Source organism: Dicentrarchus labrax, unplaced genomic scaffold, assembly GCF_905237075.1.
Source record: "Dicentrarchus labrax unplaced genomic scaffold, dlabrax2021, whole genome shotgun sequence".
NCBI classification, from domain to species: domain Eukaryota; kingdom Metazoa; phylum Chordata; class Actinopteri; family Moronidae; genus Dicentrarchus; species Dicentrarchus labrax.
The window spans coordinates 30269459-30291129 of NW_026136706.1; the positions used below are offsets into that span (position 1 = coordinate 30269459).

The 21671-nt window shown below is 42.4% G+C and overlaps 2 protein-coding genes across 7 annotated transcripts in view; one reads left to right on the top strand and one right to left on the bottom strand.

Annotated features, from left to right (window-relative positions):
• The first annotated feature begins 67 nt into the window (after nt 1–67).
• Nucleotides 68–10421, top strand: LOC127365915 (collagen alpha-3(IX) chain-like). Of its 3 annotated transcripts, none has more exons than XM_051404489.1 (15): nt 68–157; nt 1498–1584; nt 2383–2495; nt 2814–2855; nt 3011–3037; nt 3162–3233; nt 3619–3684; nt 4992–5018; nt 5125–5169; nt 6400–6435; nt 6546–6626; nt 6962–7058; nt 8527–8636; nt 8776–8895; nt 9950–10421. In XM_051404489.1, the coding sequence occupies exons 2-15, from the start codon at nt 1509–1511 to the stop codon at nt 9965–9967; spliced, it is 930 nt and encodes a 309-aa protein (XP_051260449.1). In that variant the 5' UTR covers nt 68–157; nt 1498–1508; the 3' UTR covers nt 9968–10421. The 3 variants fall into 3 exon arrangements, with proteins under 3 accessions (XP_051260449.1, XP_051260450.1, XP_051260448.1); XM_051404490.1 differs by having other exon boundaries at nt 9953–10421; XM_051404488.1 differs by lacking the exon at nt 9950–10421 and having other exon boundaries at nt 8776–9325.
• A 2646-nt stretch (nt 10422–13067) lies between these two features.
• raph1a (Ras association (RalGDS/AF-6) and pleckstrin homology domains 1a) overlaps nt 13068–21671 on the bottom strand; it is a 72153-nt gene continuing 63549 nt past the window's right edge. For all 4 annotated transcript variants that reach the window (XM_051404474.1, XM_051404471.1, XM_051404473.1 and 1 more), the window contains 3 exons: nt 21494–21614; nt 20844–20974; nt 13068–19283 (listed from right to left, as the gene is read on the bottom strand). In XM_051404474.1, coding sequence (XP_051260434.1) covers nt 16884–19283; nt 20844–20974; nt 21494–21614 — 2652 coding nt within the window. In that variant the 3' untranslated portion in view covers nt 13068–16883. The remainder of the gene's footprint in view (nt 19284–20843; nt 20975–21493; nt 21615–21671) is intronic.

A 21671-nucleotide genomic window follows, 5' to 3' on the forward strand; every position in this document is an offset into this window, starting at 1 on the left:
GCCAGAGGCTGCGTTGCATTTCCACAGTTTATTGAGATAAGTCGGACTCAGCGTGCAAGCTTAGCAGATTGAGCTCTGCTGGACGGAGACCAGGAGGAGACGTCTCCCACTGCAGGACGAGAGCTCCAACACGGCGCTGCGAAGAGACGGCACTGAGGTAAGACACAGATTACAGTGCATGTGAACACTCTTATCTGAAGCATCTGTGCCAGATTTAGCAGGACAATTAAACACTTCTGTTTATTATATGTCAGGATCAATATTTCAGATCTTTTTGAGTGTGTTTTTCCAAACATTCAGATAATTTATAGATCATTCAGAAAAGGTGATTGTAATCCATTTCTTGAAGTATTCTGCTCTGGAGGCTGATTATGTCATTTATCGTTTTGGCTGTCAATACTTATTGTAAATTCAATGCAAATCACTGTGCATGAGGACTTTAAAAAAACAGATTTACCTTGTTGACAGTGCAGTGGTCGGTCTCTTTCTGCCTTATGTCAGGAATAAAAACTAGAATTTCTGACATATACAAAACAAGTGGAATTACATTTAAAGATTGAACAGGAGATTTATAATCTGTGTTTTGCAGAGCAGGCATGTTCTCACTGCACTGACAGACGCAACAGGCACAGATGAAGCTTTCATTTATCAAAGCATGACTGGAACAAGTTCTAAATCTGTCTGAATGAACTCCCCGTTTTTAGAAAAAGTCGGTATTTATCAAGCCTGCACATGCACAACTGTACACAAACAATAATGAATCCCACCTGTAATGCATCCTCCTGCTGCTGTCCGTTACTGTCTGTGGTTATAAATCAAGAAACTGATCAGTCTGATTCACTGAGATGAAGTGAAGATCTGTGTGTGGAATTACATGACTGGTTGTCTTTTATGTTCCTTTACCTGTTTTTTCCTGTTTAATACCTACCCTATTTTAAATGATGTTTGTAATGTGTATCATGATGACCCTGGTGAAGGCCACGAGCCGACATGATTGTCAGAGTTGTTCTAGATTGGGGCTGTGGGCCAAAGGTGGCCCACCATGCGTTTTCATGTGACAGATGTATCCAGTGAAAAAATACATTAATAAGCTTAGAAATTATCATAGAAATCCCCGTTATGCTGTATATGCTGTTTTTGTGAGGTGAAATGCTCTATAATTATCTAAGATCCCTATTCATGAATATATTTTAATATTCTGAGCACAGGGTGACACTTTGAGCAGGAAGTCAGTCAATTAAGGGAACTTGGGATCCTGCTACCATTTTGCATCTTAACAATACAACACAGTATGTGTTCGCTTTTGGCCCGTAGCCCACCATTGAGTTTCCGTTTTGGCCCTCCAAGGGAAAAAGTTTTGGGAACTCCTGTTTTGGCAGTGTTGCTGGAGTTTCAATCTGTTGTAGTAGGGACCCCCGACATGTAATGTTCATGTGTTATATTATGTTGATGTATGCACTTTTTTGATTGATTTTCAACATTAAACTGTTGTTGCAGGAAAAGAGGAGATGCTGACTCAGCTGGTTTTAGGATGGACTGCCTTGCTCAGCGGCCTCCAGCCGGCTGCTCCCACTGTCACAACCAGTGAGTACAAACAGTCAGAGGTCATTTAATTATACCTGCCCATCCAAGCCGGGTGCAGCTGTAATCAGCTGTGAAGTTGTTGCTCAGTTGCCACTTTAGAATAAGAATAAGAATTATTATAATAAGTATAATAATAATAAATATAATCATACATTTATTTATATAGCATACTTGCAAAACTTGACAGATGGTGTACACATTTTCCCTGACAGTGAAGGAGTAATGGTGGATGATGGGGGGGAGGGCTAAGAGATCTTGCTGATGGTTTAACTTGAACCCATCAGATACCCATAGCACTACAGGAGCTCCTTAACAGCTGCACACCTGTCCTCAGAGCATTGCTTAGCACAGCAACATCTGCTTTTGACAAGCAGTTACATGGTGACATTATGGTGATAAAGGGTTACAGTCTGTAGTTTGCTGCAGCAGCTGAGGAGAACGATGACAGTGTGGTCTGGATGTGTTTTGGGGCATTTGCATGAGTAAATCAGAGTGGGTTTGCTGGTTTCACTTTCAGTGTTAGCTTTGGTTTTATTAAATAATAATGTGGGGGGTATTTGTCAGGGTCAAGATTTAAGTAATACCTATGAAGAGTAGGTGTTACAGTAAAAACACTGAATCACCGTCATGAAGACATCCCACTCTCAATAAACACGCAGCAGTGCTTCCTCGCGCCTGTTGTGTTGACAAATTTGACAAAAAGACATTTCCTGTATATTTCTGTTTTATTTTAGTTTGTTCTGTAGGTACACAATATTGTTTCAGTTAGTGTCTGTCTGTCTGTCTGTCTGTCTGTAGGATTTCCGTCTAGCAGAAACAGCAGGTGGTCAACTCCGAAATGTGAAGTTTTCATCCCTCCTCCTCTTCCACCTCCTTTGTTTCCTCCAGTCAAACGGAAAGCAGAGCTGATGGTGAACACACACACACACACACACACACACACACACACACACACACACACACACACACACACACACACACACACACACCCCTATTTATACAAATGAGTGTGCTGTATCAAGAGAGCATTGGAGTTGACGCCCTCTGTGATTTCTTGTTTTTTTTAATGATACCTCTATGAAGGGCCAATGTGTGAACTTTTTAAATCCTGCACATCAAGACTTTAAAGTAGAAATGCAAACCAATTCTAAAAAATCCAAATGTATCAATGGGTTAAACACGTGCATGACTTAAAACAAAATCCCGCTCATTTGCCTTTAACTCCTCAGGTCGATATAACGGAACACATCACAGGAAAGAAAGGGGAGAAGGTACGACAGACCTTGGTTATCAGTGGCACTATAAAACAAGAATTGTGTATTTTAATGAACTGCATGTGTATTTTAAAGTAGTAAAATTCAGAAAATGAAGGCTACCTTTCTCCATACTCATTCACAGTACACTTTAATGGTGTTTATGTTTAAAGGGCTGCAGAGGACCCAGAGGACCCGAGGTACAGTGTAACACACTCATGCATGTGCAACTGTGTGAGCATGGAACTCTGCAAAATAAAGTTTTTTAGACAGATAAAGATGGCCGTATGAGCAAAAGCTCCAGTAATATTTTGTATATTTTAGGGCCAACCGGGTGTGACGGGTCCAGAGGGAGAACCTGGAACACAAGGAACCATGGGAAAGCCGGGTCAAAAGGTCACAGAAAGACTATGCCTTCTCCTAGTGTTGTGTGTTGTGAAACTTTAGCGTTGACGGCACCCAATAATCATCACTGTCCCTGTCTGGGACATTCTTTAAGAATTTTGAACTCTGTCAATGTAAATAATCAGGATATCAATGTGTGTTCAGAACAGCACATAAAGCTGCCAAACCCTGAACAGCACTGATATCTGTCACACACTGCTCAATGACAGTTACACACACAACACATTACAAACAACAAATGTAGAGCTATAAGGAGGAGCTCTGCTCTCTTTGGATTATTACAGTTGGAAAAAAAAAAAAAGATATTTTCATTAATATGTCTAACTGTATAATTCTATCGTAAGACTTTACATGCTGTGATTTGATGTCTCCACAGGGGGAGAAGGGGGACAGAGGCTGGAGGGGCCTGTATGGAGACATAGGAACTCCTGGGATGATAAAGGTACAGTGTAGCTTGGATTTATGTTACAATATGAGCTGGTTCATATCGTGCAGACAAAGGCAAAATGCAAATGATGAAAGCACCAACAACTACTACTACTGCCTGGTGATGGGCATCATCTCCACATGTAGGCTGGTAATTGCACACTCTATGACAGAGAAATGATAGACAGTTATATTTACCAGTGATCTGATGCATTGTTTGCCATTTGTCAATCTTGTGTTCAAGTTAGCGATAGGACGACATACGATAATATTACATATGGCGATTAAAAAAACATGATCTGAGTTTATTGTGGTGAGTTTATATTATCAAAATAATTGTGAACACCCTCACAAGTGACTTGAAAAGGCTGCCCAGGTCACTAGTGTACAGTCCTATATTGACTTCCTGATTTTTGCCACAAGGAGGAGCCCACATCTTTCTTCTCAAAATCCTAGGCTTGTCACCATGGCTGAAGTTGTATCCCCCACAAAAAAGTATTATGAATTCCAAACTAAAGAACAACAGCAAGGTGCAATAAAAAAGGTAGTTTTTTGACATATTTTCTGAAACATTCACTATATCCTGACAGTAGTAGGTTCCTCTGGCTCCTCCTAGTGCTCCGAATAACATTTGACATATTCCTCCACTCCTGAGTGAAAACAACCAATCAGAGCTGAGTAAGACATGTCGATTGTTGTTGAGTTTCATTCCCAGGTTGGCAAATGCCAATGCTTTGGGACACTGGGAATGAGACTCAACAATCAACTCTCCTCAAGCCACCAACCAAAAATGATCTTTCTCTGCTCTGATTGGTTGTTTTCCTTCAGGCCCGGTGGATTCTTGCAAATGCCAATCAGAGCACTAGGAGGAGTCGGAGGAAGCTGATGTTTTCACAGATTGTCTCTCACTTTCTACTGTCAGGATATAGTCAAAGTTTCAGTGAATATGATAAAAAGTCATTTTTATAAAAGTTACCTACTGCAGCTTTAAAGTGGTTCCAGGATGTTTTAGTGCTATTTATGTTTTTTAGTTTTAAGCAAATTTGAAGACAATATATCACGAATCACAATTATTTTGGCCAATATCATTTTGACATGAAAAATTCATATCACCTAGTTCAAATCGTACAGAAGAACATCCAGTATCACACAGTTTACCAGTAATATTTACTGCCTCTAAGTGCAACTAAGAGATGTCTGACATAATAACCTGATTAGCTACCTGGTATGCAGCGGTGAAAAGATAGAACTAATTACGTGTGTGTGTGTGTGTGTGTGTGTGTGTGTGTGTGTGTGTGTGTGTGTGTGTGTGTGTGTTCACAGGGCAGTAAGGGGCGTAAGGGATTTAGGGTAAGTGAATGTTATACTGTATGTTGTCTTTCTTTGTTTTATACACTTTAAACCTCATGATTGTCACTTATTTCTCTTCTTCTATGTATTTCTATCTGTCTATTAGGGTGATAAAGGTGTGAAAGGAAACAGAGGATCCAGAGGAGAGAAGGTAAGGAATAAGTTTCTTTCATTTGCTGCAGTGTTCATTTTGACAGAAAATCTTGATTTAGTTTTCATCATATTCGAGTTGTGTGAATTATTTTAGTTTTAGTTGACAAAGTCGATTATTATTCATTTCAATTCAATTCAATTTAATTTTATTTGTATAGCGCCAATTCATAACAAAAGTTATCTCAGGACACTTTTCAAATAGAGCAGGCCTAGACCGAACTCCTTATAACATTATTTACAGAGACCCAACAGTACCACCATGAGCAAGACCTTGGCGACAAGGGCAAGGAAAAACTGCTCTAGGTGGGTGGTCGTCTGTCTCAACCAGTTGGGGTGAGAGAGAGAGAGGGAGAGGGAGAGGGAGAGAGAGAGAGAGAGGGAGAGAGAGAGAGAGAGAGAGAGAGAGACAGAGACACAGACAGACAGACAGACAGACAGAGAAACAGACAGACAGACAGACAGACAGACAGACAGACAGACAGGTTATTAGTTAACTAAATCTACTGTAAATTTAGTCGATTAGTCTGGTTTAGTTAAAGTGTAATGTGTAAGGGAGAGGAGCGGGTCCTCTTCTATGGAGTCCGCCATGTTGAACCGCCATGTTTCTACAGTAGCCCAGAAAGGACAAACCAAACGCTGACTCCAGATATAGGGCCTTTTTGTTTTTTAGTGAGTTTTGTGGCAGTTTCTCTTACACACTTGGAAAGGGGTGCTGTATTCAGTTAGTTGCAGTCTTAACATCACCACCAGATGCCACTAAATCCAACACACTGGTCCTTTAAACGTTTTCAAACTCATTACATACTCCTGGAGGAAACGTCTAGGATTAATGACATTTATGATCTAAGGTTAGCAACTCTGGGTCATTCAATTCTCTAATCAGTACAGGACAATGGTGCTGTTTTTTTAGCTTGTATTTCAGGTATAGTGAACACACTCCAGCACAAGTTAGCTAACCTGATACCACACTGAGTTCTGATTGGAGTTCTTCCCAACTTGTCTCTCCCTAACATTTTCAACTTGTTTTCATTTGTTGATGAAAATGTCATTGTAGATTTTGTCATCATAAATTAGTTTTTATTTTGTTATAGTTTAGTTTTCATCAGTGAAAAAAATGTTGACAAAAACGATGAACAACAAACAGAAATTATTAGTCAACGCAATGTTGTTGCTGGAAATGTGACAGTTATGTGAATAAATGTAACAATCAATCTGTGTGTCTCTTTAGGGCGATCAAGGCGTCTCTGGAGTGTCAGGAGAGAAGGTAGAAGAGTGGCTGACATAATCATCAGGTTCAAAATAAAACGCAGTCGAATACATCATGAATGTAAGTAAAGCTGTGAAGGCATGGTGTTCTTTGCTTTGCTGTTCCAGGGCGACTCAGGTCAGTGGGGCGATCCAGGGCTGAGGGGTGAGCAAGGACCCAGAGGAAAGCCTGGTGGCAGAGGAACCATGGTAGGTATAGACAGTGGATGCATACACATAGATATATATGTACAGCAGGCTGACATGAACTGCCTATATTCTTTATATATACGTTTGTTGTTTAGATTGAGAAAGTGTAGTTATGGTTAACTGTATGTTGATGAGTTGATTGCATCTGCTTCCAAATGTTTGGGAGTCCCCACATCCTGAACTTGCAGATCCAAATACAGATACAGTACTAGTAATATCTGCTTGGCTCAAATTCAACCGTTTGCCTGTAGAGACACAGCCGGTTGGTATCTCAGTTTGTCTGCCTGCTAATCAGCAAACAATTGATCAGTAAATGAATAAATAATTGTGTGCAGGCGTTGAAGGGATCGCGTGGACATACGGGGAAGATGGGGCATCCTGGTCCTGCAGGACTGCCTGGTCTGAATGGAGAACCTGGACTACCTGGACAAGGTGCGTGACAGCAGGAAGGGGCTCAGAGGCAGAGCGATGTCGAAGTATCCTTGAACAAGACACTGAACCCCAAATTGCTCCTGATGCTGTGCATCGGTGTGTGAATGTGTTAGTTTCTGTTTGATGGGCTTTACCATCACTGTGTAAATGTGTGTGAAAGGGTGAATGTGACACGTAGTGTAAAAGTGCTTTGAGTGGTCAGAGGACTAGAAAGGTGCTATAGAAGTACAGGTCCATTCACCATTACTATTTACAGATTAACCAGCACAATGGAGGGAAGTAACAAATATGACTTAATACTACTCTAAATTCTCTCAATTTACAATTTTGGAATAATAAAGGCTTGCCTTCTGAAAATTCTAAATAAATCAGGAAATCCATAAAGGACTCTATGGTAGCAAGTTAGACAGCTTTTTCAAGTCACTCATGTCAAGATATTCACTAATATCCCAATAATGCAAATTCACCATGATAAACTTGGGTGTTTTTTATTGTGATACATGTTAATAACATATATTGTCCCATCCCTAGTTCACACTACCTGCCCCAGTCGAACATTTGGGACTTCATGTACAACTTCCGTACCGTTTTTTCAGGGGTTGAATTTGAACTAACTCTTCCTACAGAATTTATCAGATCAGTGCAATCTTAAGACGATGAAAACAGAACAAAAGCTTGAGTTTTTGTTGAGTGATGGTACGTGGCATCAAATTACAAAGTTTTGCCATTAAACAGGAAGTTCTTCTAACTTGACTATACATTGTACAATCTGCCCCAAACTTCACACCGATAAGAGTCCTGGTCTGAACTCATCCACAAGCCAATTTTCAGTCATAGTCCTAGTGCCCCCTACTGGCAACAAGAAGTAAGTCTTCTGTCACAGTCATTGTTGGATTTACATTAAGTTTTCCCGGTTTGCTCTATTCAATTCAATTCAATTCAATTTTATTTGTATAGCGCCAATTCATAACAGAAGTTAGCAGGTCTAGACTGAACTCTTTATAACATTATTTACAGAGACCCAACAGTACCACCATGAGCAAGACCTTGGCGACAAGGGCAAGGAAAAACTGCCTGTTAAGAGGCAGAAACCTAGGACAGACCCTTCGGCTCTAGGTGGGTGGTCGTCTGCCTCGACCAGTTGGGGTGAGAGAGAGAGAGAGACAGAGACAGAGACAGAGAGAGCGAGAGACAGACAGACAGACAGGTGCACAGCAACAACAGTATTGGCAATGGCAATCTAGCAGGATTGGACCAGGACCAGGATCGATAAGAACCTGCGAGACGAGAAAGCATAAGAACACTTCATATTCTGAAACATAACGTGTAATTAGTGGCCGTTTGCTAGCGCCACACGGTGGACACAGGAAGTGATATTTCTCTTTTTTCGTGCAGCGTAAATACGACATGAATGTGTTGTCATACTGATGCTTTTGTACAGATTAGCTCTGTTGACCTTGTTTTTTAGTGTACGTCCTGCCTGGCCTGCAGGGAGACACAGGAAATCGGGGTCCTTCTGCCAAATGCAACTGTTCACAGGTTCAAACCCCAGAACGCCAGTTGGATAGAGTGCAGACGGTCAGTGTCTCACACACTGACCAATGAACCACCTTCATTTTGTTCAGTGTTAAACTTCTGACATTAACGTTCAATTGTTTAAGAATAGGAATGAATGATAAACAGACTCATTAAAACAGCCAGGTGTGTCTCTCTCCAGATCTTTATTGCAGACGGAGAGAAGCAGATGAGGAGGCTGCGGGGGGACAATGTGATGGTGCTGCGGACAGACAGAAAAGCTCTGTACATCTACTCCGACTCTCAGTGGATCAACGTACTGGTAACTGCTGCTGGAGAGACATAAAAACACCAGGATGGAACCACCACAAATATACATAACACACTACCATTGGTTGAATCAATAAAGACAATGTTATTTAATGATGACAGTTTTAATTTTCAGGGGGAAAAAATGAAACATTAATGAATTCAGACTGAATATATTATGTGGGAAACAGGTATGAAATCCCATTCTTTTTTGTATAACGCCAAATCGTAACAAAAGTTATCTCAGGACAGTCTTCAAATAGAGCAGGTCTAGACCGTACTCCTAATAAAATTATTTACAGAGACCCAACAGTCAAGTCAAGATATGTAATAATAGCAGGACTGAATGCTGTAGATGTTTTTAGACAGCTCCATTAGCTGCACAAAGAAGCCCATAGTATTGAGTCTTATGGAGAAATGATCCAACTTCTCACTTGATTCATGAGCTCAGTAAACAGTTTCCTGATGAGTTTATGGTCTCAATCTCTAGTTTCAGTCTTCTTCCATACAGCATGATGTTCATTTAGTAAATGATGGTTCCATTTAGAGTAAAATAGACTTTAAGTAGGGTATGCTTTAGGGTGTGGCTACCTTGTGATTGACAGGTCACTCTCAGTGAGTCCGTCCAGCTCAACGCAGATATGAATCTGGATTCTGTTACTGCGTTGACTACTTCTCACCTAAAATCATTTCAGAAACATATTTTAGTGAACTGTGTACTGTTGTTTAGTGTGAGAATGTGTGTGACCAGAGAATCGCCATTGTTTCCTGCTACGGATGAGTAGAAATTGCGCAGCCAAACTCGCAGTACCACTGCTGTCTGCAAGAACCATTATGGCGACGCCAAACGGTACTGCACAAACCAATGGTTGACGTCATGATAGGTTTACACACTTTAACAATAGTAAAGTTGAATAAATAAGTGTGTAGCCCCTCCTATGGTTAACCCTTTACACTAACATACTACTGCAGGTGGGGTGGACAGGGTGACAGTGGGAGACAGACAGATATTTTTCCTCATTACCTATTCCTCTTTCTGTTTTCATGCTACTTCCTGTTTGGACCAGGAGGACCCCAGACACTGACCCCACTGCAGTGAACACAGGTTGAAGTGCCCTTGAGCAAGACCGTTAAACCCCGACTGCTCCAGTGGCCAGCAGCTCAGACTGTGGTTATATTGGTGTGAATGGGTGTGTCCCATTCATGCTACCCATGTTAAATAAAGGTCGGCCTGTCCTCTGTACAACTCCTCTAAAATGAATTATTACTTAACTGTAGTTACATATTTCAGCGAGTCCTATCTTCAGCCTTCCTCTGATATAAGTTACACATGCATGTGCACTGTTCCAGCATGTTATTACATTTACACAATCATCATCCAGTGTTTCTCTCCACTTAAACTGTATTTTTCCTCTGGTGAATAGTTTTATTTTATGAATCTAGGACAATCTAGTTATTTATTTCATGTGTTGCTCAGTGTCTGCTGTTGCTGCTGCAGCTCCCACAGAGGGATATTAAATAAAAATCTCTGATACTGAAGTTGTACTTGGGTTTTCGATTATTCGGTCTCCATCTTTAGAGTTCAACTCACTAAATGGAACACTCTCACAGTTTGGTAAATACACATATTGCTTTCTTGCAGGCTGTAAGATTAGAAAATATATAATTTCTAAGGAATGAGGTTGGAGCTTTTGGTTGAACATAGTGTCTGACAACATTATTGAAAGGATCCCTACAGAGATAGACCTTTTTTTTTTTTTTTTTGAACAAGGGGGGAGCCCACATCTCTCGAGTCATGTCAGCATGGCTGAAGGCTCGGCTTACCTGTTGTATCCCCCACAAAGTAGGAATTAGTATAGATTCCAAAATAGAGAACAGGATGATGAGGGGTCTGGGACTTTTGTGGTGCTATTTTAAAAGTATGAAATATATTTTCATGGCCAAGATAATCGTGACATGACATTTTCATTTCGTCCCTTATTTATAGTTTTCTCTTCTGGAGTTGTGCACAGGGGGGAGAGTGCGGACCACGGTGTTTGGTCAGCCAGGACCCAGTTTTGTTTTAGTATTTTTGTTAAGCCTATACTTGTAGTGGCAGTAATAATAAATCTGTGCACAAGTAAAGATACGCACATACTGAAATGTAGGAATTATGTGCATTTCATATTTAATATGTATATTTTCAGCTGAGGACTGAGTTTTATTTCATGAGCTCACCATCTGGCATCTCTGTTTCACGTGTCAGAAAACTATGTGCGAGTGAAAGCATGGGTCAAATTCTGCATAGATGAAGCCCCTGGTCACCCCATTATGACCACTATATGACGGTCCCATCAGTCTCAGCTGTACATTGCTAGTAATTCAATTCAATTCAATTTTATTTGTATAGCGCCAATTCATAACAGAAGTTATCTCATGCACTAGCAAGCACTCCAAGCTAAAATAACTTTTTCCAACCGCTCAGATTTGAATATTTTCGGTTTTTCTTTGTCCTGTGACAGTAAACCGTATCTTTGGGTTTTAGGCTGTTGCGCAGATGAAACGAACTGAAGATGGCACCTGGAGCTCTGGAAAATGTAGTTTTTCATATTTCACTTGAGAGGCTGGTGCCAGAGACTGTGTGATGATGACTGTAGATTACTTATTAATGACTGATTAATTGATTTGATGTTTTTCAGCCCTAATTTGCAGTCTGTCACTCACTCTTACAGAGTGGGTTTCTCAATAATCATTTTCAGTAAATGAGTCAGTGCAGTCTGTACAGAAACCACTCTGTCCCTGTTGTCTGTCTAACACAGATGGTCTTTTAGCATTTGACTCAGGTTTGGTGAATCTGTTGGTAGCTGCTGTTATGATCTTTGGTCCGGACTGGTTGTTTGCAACAACTGCAGCTTCATGCTCTTCTCTTTTTCCTGTCCATCTGTGTGTTGGTCCACATTAGTGAGCTTACTGCCTTTCTGGTCCACTACTGGTCTTTCTGACTGTAAGCACAGGAGGGGCTAGACTTGGCAATATGTTTTGGCATTTGGTCGTGTGAAAAACCTGAAAATGTATTGTTAAAGGCATCTAGAGACTAGAGCAAATGGCATTTGCAAGAATCCACTGGGCCTGAACAAAAACAATCAGAGCCAGGTCGTCAAATACTAACGCTTTGGGTTGATGGCTTGAAGCTTTGGGACCCAATGTCAGTCTGTATTTGCCAATCTGGGAATGAAACTCAACAATCAACTGTCTTTCTCAGCTCTGATTGGTTGTTTTTTTTTTGGGCGGGGAAAATATATAATTTTTTTTTTTTCATGTACCACTGTCGATATAGTAGAAGTTTCAAAATTGACAAAAATTTTTTTAAAAAATAGCTACTGGTTTAAATTGTACTCCAGCAACATTATACATTTTAGTAGCCATAACTCGGTGGTCATGAGTTATTATGTAGTCCATCCCTTCTATATTTTGTTTAAGCAGGAAAAGCATATAATGAATGCTGGATAATTCCACTTAGCTCCAGAACAGAGCCATCTTTAACATTATTAATAACCCCTGTGCTTTTCCTACTGTGACAAGTCAGCAAGTTTCTGCTGTGAAAAAGGCCAATCCTGCATCCAGATGCTGATGTTTCTCAACATTTTCCCTTTATGAACATAGCTTCTCCCACAATGAATCAACATTTGAATATTTCCCGTGTATGACACCATAGCTGCGTAATATGGTCTCGGTTTGTACATCGTCAGGGCAAAGAAACGAGAAAGGATCCCTGGTTTTTTTTGGTACCTCACACAAGTCTTTACAGACGCTATGAGTCAGTCTGCTTCTTATGGTGCCTTAGCTCAGAGTTCACAGGTAGTGATGTACGCTGTATTTATAAAAGCCATTCAAAGTAGAGCCCGACCCATATAGCGGTTGGCTGATCTTATCGGCTGATATTGGCCTATCACAGACAAATCTGTATCAATATAATTTTCAATATTGGCTATGTGTGCCTATTTTTATTTGGTATATAATGCAAAAAGGCTTGTAGTTTCTTAGCTATTTCTTTTATTTCTATTTATTCTTTATAGTGTTAATTATTTAACATGTTAAAGAATATTTAACATAAATATTCTTTGCCCGTCCAGCCTGAAAACCCATCCTCCACACTTTCAATTCCCAGAAACAATCAAATCAGAGTAAAAACTCTCCAATCTGCACTTCGGTTCGACTCTTTTATTTTAAATGCAACAGCAGGTTTGACACCAACAACAGCCATGTGCTCTGCTGGGTGTCCTTGAGCAAGACATTTCAAGACATTGATCAGTTTGAAACTGTATGTTGTTCAGTGTCACTGAAATACACCATGATGTATGCCTAGTGATTCTTCTCCTGCAGGGCAGTGGGCATAGGAAGTACTTCTCTCGGGTGAATTCTCCCCTTCCACGATATCACAACAGACAGATTTGATGTAAAAACCAGTTGAAATCATTTGTAACAACAATTATACATTACAGTGAAATCAGAGTACTTCAAAAACCGAAACAATTGCACATTAAAAATCAAAACTGGGGCAGTAATATCAAATTTTTTGGCATCTTGCTGCACCGGTGTTGACATGTCATGCACATAATTTAATCTAGTGATTGCAAGGATGATAAAAACAGGAAGGTAGAAACAGACCTAGGTTCAGCTGCACATGAAATATAAAAACTATGACCAGAAAATGTGTTTAGGAAGCCTTTATCAGCTGATCTGGACACTGACAAATGACAGACTGTGTTTCTGTGACTGTATGAGTGCGGGAGGATGCTTGGATGGAGCAGCAGATTGGCTAACTACTGAACCGACTGGGTTTATCCAGCTGGCTAGATACTACTGTGACTACCTAACTGACTACCAGACAACATTTGTCTAAACATGTTGCTTAAAACCAGAATCATACCTGTCTGAAATGATGTACTCTAACTAGATAGCTAATTCCCAAAGTGACTCAGGGTGTATCCGTTAGGCATCTTTCTAAGTGCCACTGCTTTTAGAGTGCTTGCAACGACCTCCCCACACCAGCTTGTTTTTTCTTTTATAAGAGCGCTCTTCTTTTTATGTGTGGGAGTCTCCAAGCACTTAAGTTTTAATGTCAGCAGGCTCAGAATGTAGTGACAAATCTGCATCACAACTTCTCAGAGCTCACACTGACGTATTTAAAATGATCATGTTGTTTTCATCATAGACGACTAATACCAATAAATATTCATATTTGAGATGCTGCAACCACTGAATGCCATATTTGCTTCCTGATTTACTTCAATAATTATAAAACATGTCAAATGAAAGGAAACTAAAGTCAACACTAAATATCAGTTTAAAATCTGGTTGAAATTTAGCAAAAATCTCAGCGGATGATTCTGGAGATTAAAATAACAATCTTATTGTTTACCACAGCGACAACAGGCAAAACACAGAAATGACTCAGAGTGAAAAACAAAGAATATAACGGGATGTGGAGCTCAGGACGGTTGCAGTCTTAAAGGACTCGACAAGAGACTCCTGTAATTACTGACCTGTCATGATTATTTTCAGGCTATTTCATTAATGAGAATTAAGGTTCTTGCCTGAATGCTGTCTTATCCTCTAACTCATAGGCGGCACTATTAAGAGGCTAGCTAGATTCCCCCAAATTACTGAAAAAAAATAAGTGACCTCACCAGCTACCTCATGTAGCTGTAGTGCTGTCAGTGTCACATACTGATCTGAGTTCAGTAGCAGATCTGACATTCAGCACCCACACATTGATATCCAGCGCAGGCTGATGAAGCTCTCACTACGTCATGTGCACACACCTTTCCTCTTATTTCTTGCAGTGCTCTGGTCAGCGCCTTCTGTATCTAGCTTACACACATACTGTGTATAGTGTAACCTGCTGTCGGTTCCTTGTTGTTGTGAAAAAGCTATAATTATTTTATTTTCAACTCACTATGAATTATGTCTGTGTTGTTAAAATATAATTACAGGGTTGAGATCTCTGCCTCAGCTTATAGACATGCAAACACATTTTCATTCACATGAGCTCTGGATAAATGAATGTTACTTTGTGTGAAGAATAAGAATACTAAATTAGATTTTAACTTGAGTTGAGTAAGGTTCATGATGTTTGTCAAATGGAGCAATTAAATAATAATTTATGCCCCAACGCCGCCTACGCTCACGCTCTCTCCCGTGATAGTTGCTGCTTGTTGTCCCACATCAGCTCCCCCCCAGGCTTCCTTCTTTTTGCCCAAATGTGGATTCTGGCTGCGATATGTGACAAAGCTGGCAGTGTGTGAATTGTAAACCTCAACTCCTGGCTTCAGAATGTCCGAGGTTAGATGGTCGGTGTCACAGCGGGGAATGATGTTACATGTGAGCAGTATGAGCTTTTTGTTTTTCAGGCACTTGTTCCCCTTCGGGCTTCTCTGATCACTTAAGATGCAAGTGGACACACACCTTTCATAACTAGCAAAGATGACAAACAAGCGACTGATTGATCAAGTGATGGTTACCTTCTTTCAGAGTTCATTACAGTTGACTAGCTGTTTCCTCTGCTAGGATAGAATTACCTGACTGACTGATTAATGAAAAGAACAGAGTGTTTAAACAATATGCTTCCAAATTGGTTTGTTGTTGCAACCTAACTGTAGGCTGAGCTTAGTTTAAAGAAGGTTCTGGTCGACAGTCCTGATAAAGCATTGTGATAATAACACTTTAAATGTGCACAGGTTATTGGACTGCTGAGGTGGAGGAAGGGCTGGTCCTTCAAGACATTGAACTTTACAGAGGTAAGCAAACATGAGAGGAGATCCTGGTGTATAGTTCCTTCTGGTGCAATAATTGTAGTAATATTGTGTAATTGAGGCTGTTTGATGTCGAATCACCTGTAATCTGAGCACAGCCTAGCTCTAGCTGACTAGGAAATATTTAGTTAAATCGGTGTGCATTTAAAGCCCCTACAAGGAACTTTCTTTTTGTGTTGATTCTGGCGGCCCCTGTGGATGAAAGCGGTAGTGTGCCTACCGCCTGCTTTCATTGATTTCAAAAGGAATCCGACCTGGTGGAAGGTGTTACGAATAACACTATAGGAATAGACAGTCGCTTATGGTCTTGTTTGTTTATATAGGTCAACTGAGACTGTATCAGAACCAGTTACCACCTCCTTCTAGTACAATTAAGTATTAAGTCGTATGCCTTGGGAGTCAACAGCCAATCAGCCACAAAGTTCTAAATTTAAAGAAATATGATTTGATGAAATGATCCAAATATAGTCTTCGTAAAACCAGCTCAGATCAACACTTTGACATATTTTGACAATACAGACCCATGTCCAGCCAAACTCTCTCTTTTGACACATCTTAAAAACTTAAAATAATTATAATAACAATATCTTTCCAGTATTAAATAATCTTATATAAAAACACACACACAAAAAGGTTTGAAATAAATGGCAATGCTCCCACCCCCGAAGTTCACAACATACATTTCTATACACGTCCAACTTTTGCGTCTCTCGTTCCTTCCATGAATACCTCCTTCCCTTCATCGGTAGCGCTACTTCCATTGCCGCGGCTCCATGCAGTACCAGTTATTTTGCAGCAAATAGTCTCTGTTGCTGTTGTCGTTCAAGTCTTGTCTTTTGTATATTTCAATGCAAAGCTGCACAGACATTGTGAAAAAAGCTCGATAGGTGATTTTTCTGGCTTGCTTGTATACAGATATATATATATACATATATATATTTTTACTCATGTCATTGGATTAAACATGTATTGGTAATGGTAGTAATAATGAGGATGATAATAATAATGAGGATAATAGGAACAATCATAATCTGAGATTAAGAGTAGGAAAGACGGCTTGCTACTTGCTCGGAATCCAAGGGTGGATGGTTTAGGATGAGGAGAGACGGACAAGTCAAGACAGACACTGATTACTTCTTCTCTGCAGGAACAATGAGACCTAAATAGTCAGTTCAGTTTTTTAGGCTCCACCCAGTGTCCTTGCTCCCTACCAATCACTGGTCAGTTTGGTGCTTTGGTCCCGTTTTGGAGGAGCGGGAGGCGGGCCTCGCCGCAGCGTTGCATAGCCTGAGATGTTGGCATGTTTGGTGGAGTGGGAGTGTGTGTGGTGGCGAGACAAAGTCTGGGAGTGTCCTCGGACTCCCTGCTGCTGTTGCTGCTGCAGGAGCTCGGGGGGAGGAGGCGGGAGGAGTGCCATGTCGTCCATGGTGCCCACAGGCTCCATCTTAGAGGAGGGGATGAGGTGGGAAGAGGTGAGTGAGCCATGGCGGGACACCGACTTCCTCTTAAGGGTGCGGTTGAGGTCTTCCAGGAAGAGAGGCTTTAGTGCCAGGGAGCTTGGCCCCGCTGATTTCGGGGAGGTGGGGGGAACAGGAGAGGAGGAGGAAGAATAAGAGGACAGAGAGGGAGGTGGGGTCTGAGACATAGGGGGCGGCGAGAGGGGCATTGAAATTGTATTGTCATACTGGGTGGTGTTGCTGGTCCGCCGGTTCAGTGCTGGCGGAGGGATTGCCCCCTTTTTCAGTGAGCCTTGTTTCCATGACGACGATGTCAAGGAGGAGGTTGCCGACTGTTGAGGTGGCTGCATCTGAGGCTGAGGGTTCACCACGGCGACCTTTGGGGGGTGGTGGAACTCTGATGGGTGGGGAGGAGGAGGGAAAAGCTCAAAGTCACTGGGGGGAGGCGGGAAGTAGTCAGGTGATGAGTCCAGGTGAGCAGGCTGGGAGGGGGGAGGTGGCGGAAGAGGGGATGGGAACTCAGTGGGCTGATGGTGCTGGCCCGTCTGCAACCCCTGCAGCGCCAACGGCAGGTTTGCCAAGTTCAGCTTGCCCGGTTTAGGGAGCGGAGCAGGAAGTGCGGAGGACTCTTTTGAAGGAGACCCAGTCACTGACGAGGAGCTGGATGAAGTACCCGTTTGAGGAGCTTGGCCAAATTTATTGACCAGGCTCTCCACCTTCTTTGGCCTCTCATCCTGGGTCTCACTCGATGAGCTGGACCGGATGGAGGAAGCTCTGTGCGGGGTCGGTGGAGGCCCCCGCTTGGTGGATCCCGTGGATGAGGTGGAAGGCGACTTCTTTATGGGGGAGCCTGTCTTGGAGGAGGATGAAGAGGGAGGTGGAGGGAAATCTCCCAGTGAGCTGTCAGGAGGAGGTGGGGGGAACTCTGGGGACTGTGGAGCCACAACGCCTCCTGGCTGCCATTTTGGTTTGGCTTTGACCGCTGGAGGAGACTGAGGAGCAGTGAACTTCGATCCTTCCATGGAGTTGGAGGCAGGCAGAGAGGAAGGGGCAGAGTTTCCCGGGAATTGATTGACAATCTGTTTGACCAGAGAGGAGGTAGCTGCCGCAATGGAGACTGAAGAAGAGGAGGACGAGGGAGAGAGGGCAAGGTTTTTGGAGGAGAGGCTGTGCTGCTTTGGCAGAGTGGGAGGTGGCTGATTTGGGGAATGTCCTGTTGAAAAACTCTGCTGCTTTTTAACTGGCCCGTGGCCACTGTGCGGCTGCGTTGGCGACACAGGTGAGAGGGCAATTGGGAGGGAAGACGGACCCGAGGGTTTGGGAGCAGTTTGAGGGGGAAACCCACCAGTGAAGGTTTTGGGAGGTGCAGGAGGGGGCGCATTGGGGGACAGAGGCCGAAGAACTTGCAGGGAGGTAGGAGGAGAAAGCTCGGATGGAAGTGGAGGAGGCTGAGAATTCTCCTCACCCACAGGTGGGCTGAAGTCGTAGACCATGTTGGGAAACTTCTGTGCCAGGAACTGCTGGAGGCCACTGTTGGAGAGTTGAGGGCAGGAGTTGAGGATGTGCTCTGGTGGTGGGGGCAGAGGCAACCCATTGGTCTCCAGGCTCTCTGGTGGAGGAGGTGGGAGGTTGTAGGGCTCCTGCATGTCCTCCTCCAGTGGGGGTGGTGGCGGGAGAGCGGAAGGGCTTGATGGACCAAACATCAGTGCGGCCATAGCTGAGCCAGGAGCCGGCACTGCGGGTGGAGGAGGAGGGGGAGGTGAGGGTGGTAGAGGAGGAGAGGTGCTGTAAGCAGCTGGGAGGGTGTTGTAGTTTGGTTTGGCAAACTGGATGGGAAGAGAAGGTGGAGTGGCTCCTGCCGGCTGTGTCCTGGACTGGTTCTGGTTCTGGCTCTGCAGTCGAGCCAGCGTGCTGTACTTAATGTATGAGGAGGTAGGTGCTGGCTGGTGGGCCACACTTGCGATGGGGGGCGGAGGCGGAGGTGGAGGAGGCGAGGGCGGTGACGGGGAGGAGTCCTCAGATGGGATGAGGCCGTCGGTATAGCTGGACCGGGAGGGTGGGGTCTGAGGCTGGGAGAGGGGGAGAGGCTGGGGAGAGAGGGAAGGTATCTGGAGAGGGATGGGCCTACTGATAGGGTCGATCTTCATCATCTGGAGAGAGAAAGGGAGAGGAGGAGGAGAAGGAAACAAGAGAAGGAGGGAATCAGAGGTAGGGAGAGAAGCAGTAGAAGAAGATGAAGAGGCACAAAGGGGTGATGACAGGAAGAAAGACAAAATTACAACCAGTAACAAACAACTCTAATCGTCTTGTTTCTGCAACCAAACAATCCAAGACAGGATGCAAGAAATCAAACAGCCAACCGGTGCAGAGAACACACAGCTAAACACATCACAACGTTGAATAAGGTCAAGAAACTTTCTCACTCACTGACAAAACTCTGCTGTCCTACAATAATCACCTCTACAGACTTTACATTTATTAGAGCTTTGTCAATTTCTTATTAGCAGATGCAGATAATGTGAAAGAGGTACTACGGATCGACTAAGGTCAGTCCATCTATCCGATCATTTTCGACTGTTTAATGCGTAAAACCAATGTGTAAAGCTCAACTGCTTTTAAATAGTGTCAAACATATTCTGAACAGCCCCTATCAGACTGCCTTTTAGAGGTATCAAATAGTTTATCAACTGTTCTTGTTCTTGAACACTGTCCAAAACGCTGTAGACAAAGTGTCACAAAGTCATTTACCAGGTTAGAAGTGTTCCAACCTGTGTCAATCTGGTCATAAACTCTGTGTCCAACTACAGTGTGCATTTTTGCTCTATTATTTATTGGTTAGGACATTCCATCACACCACGGGGTTAGAACAAATCAACAGTTCAGCTGCAACCATTCAAAAACAGTACAGCTCATGTATTTATAGCCAAAGTCAAGTTCACCTCAAACTTACACACACTTACAAACCCAACATACTGTATATCCATTATGTATAACAAAGTTATTTGCTGAGCTTCAGATGATCAATAACTGCAAGTCTTAATTATCCTGGTTTAATGTACGTCATCAGTAGTTTCAAATAGCCAACACAAGTTAAAGATAAGCTTGTTAAACTACTTTCTGTGTTTTAGCCTCTTTAGATTGGTAACTGGTGAAAATACTAGGAATGTAAATTTCCCACAGAAGGTTGAAAACGTCTGTCTTTTGTCTGATTGATGCTTTTTAGATTAATATCTTCCAAAATCCTTTAGAGATTTGAAAACAAAACGTCATTTGTGTGAGGAGATGTATCAAAACTTACAAAGGGCAATAACTAGCACTACAGCCATAAGTGCAATTAAACTACATCTACCCATTAAAGTAGTGACGGATGCAAAGTGGTTCAGGTCACTTCAAAAGTACACGCACACACGCACACGCACACACGCACACACGCACACACACACACACACACACACACACACACACACACACACACACACACACAGCTTAGTTTTTCAATGTCTGCAGCTAAACTGTTAACATGCCTGTTACATCACTTCCTGTCTAACCTCCACTCCCTCCTCCTCCTGCACAAAGAGGAACTGGCATACGTCCCTTCACCTTTGACCGCTGGCAGGGAAGCAGAGGGGAAATATGGGAAATGTAGACCACAAAGTCAACAGGACAATGACAGGAAAGGATTAGGACAGAGTGTGTGTGTGTGTTCACACCTCTCCTTGCGTCCCTCTCCTCCAGGCGTCGGAGAAGATGGAGCTGACGACGCTCTGGGAGCGGGTGTGGCCTGATGATGTCATCTCTGATACTCCGCTGTCCGATTGGCTGGAGTGGTTGGACTGGGACTCTGGGGTGTGGACACACAAGCAGAAGTAAGTTTTGTTTTGTTTTTTGCTTATTCTGTTTTCAACTAGTTGATAACTATTATTGGATATTATTTATACTGAAAATGACTGTGCTTCATTATGTATGAAATCTCTACAAATTAAACATTTGACCTTCTGAACTTGTCGTAGAATTATTCAAGGTTCCCACACCTTCTCAAATATGAATTCAAGGACTTTCCAATTCCCTCAAATTCAAGAACCCAACATGGTATAGTTTGAGACACGGATCAAGGTTAACTACTCTCACAACACTGAGAATTTTTAAATGACAACTAGGAGGCTTCACAGAAGCTCACAGACAAGAGTATAAATAAAATAATCATAAATAATAAAATGTCAAAAGAACTTCAATTTTCCATAAAATGTATCTATTTGTCTATTTTCAAAAATGTTCAAGCCCTTGATCATGTCCTCTTAAATTCCCAAACTTCCATGGATGTCAAGGAGCCGTGGGAACCATGATTGGCAGACGGACCGACCTGGAAGGCTGGAGGAGCTCGATCCTGACTTGATGGAGGAGGAAGAGAGGGAGGACCAATCATAGGCCGCCTCTGTCCTTCTCATTGCCTCCTGGAAATTGATGTACAGCTGCTTCCCGTACTGACCGACAAACAGACAGACAGACAGCAGGTATTAGCATATATGAAACTACATGGA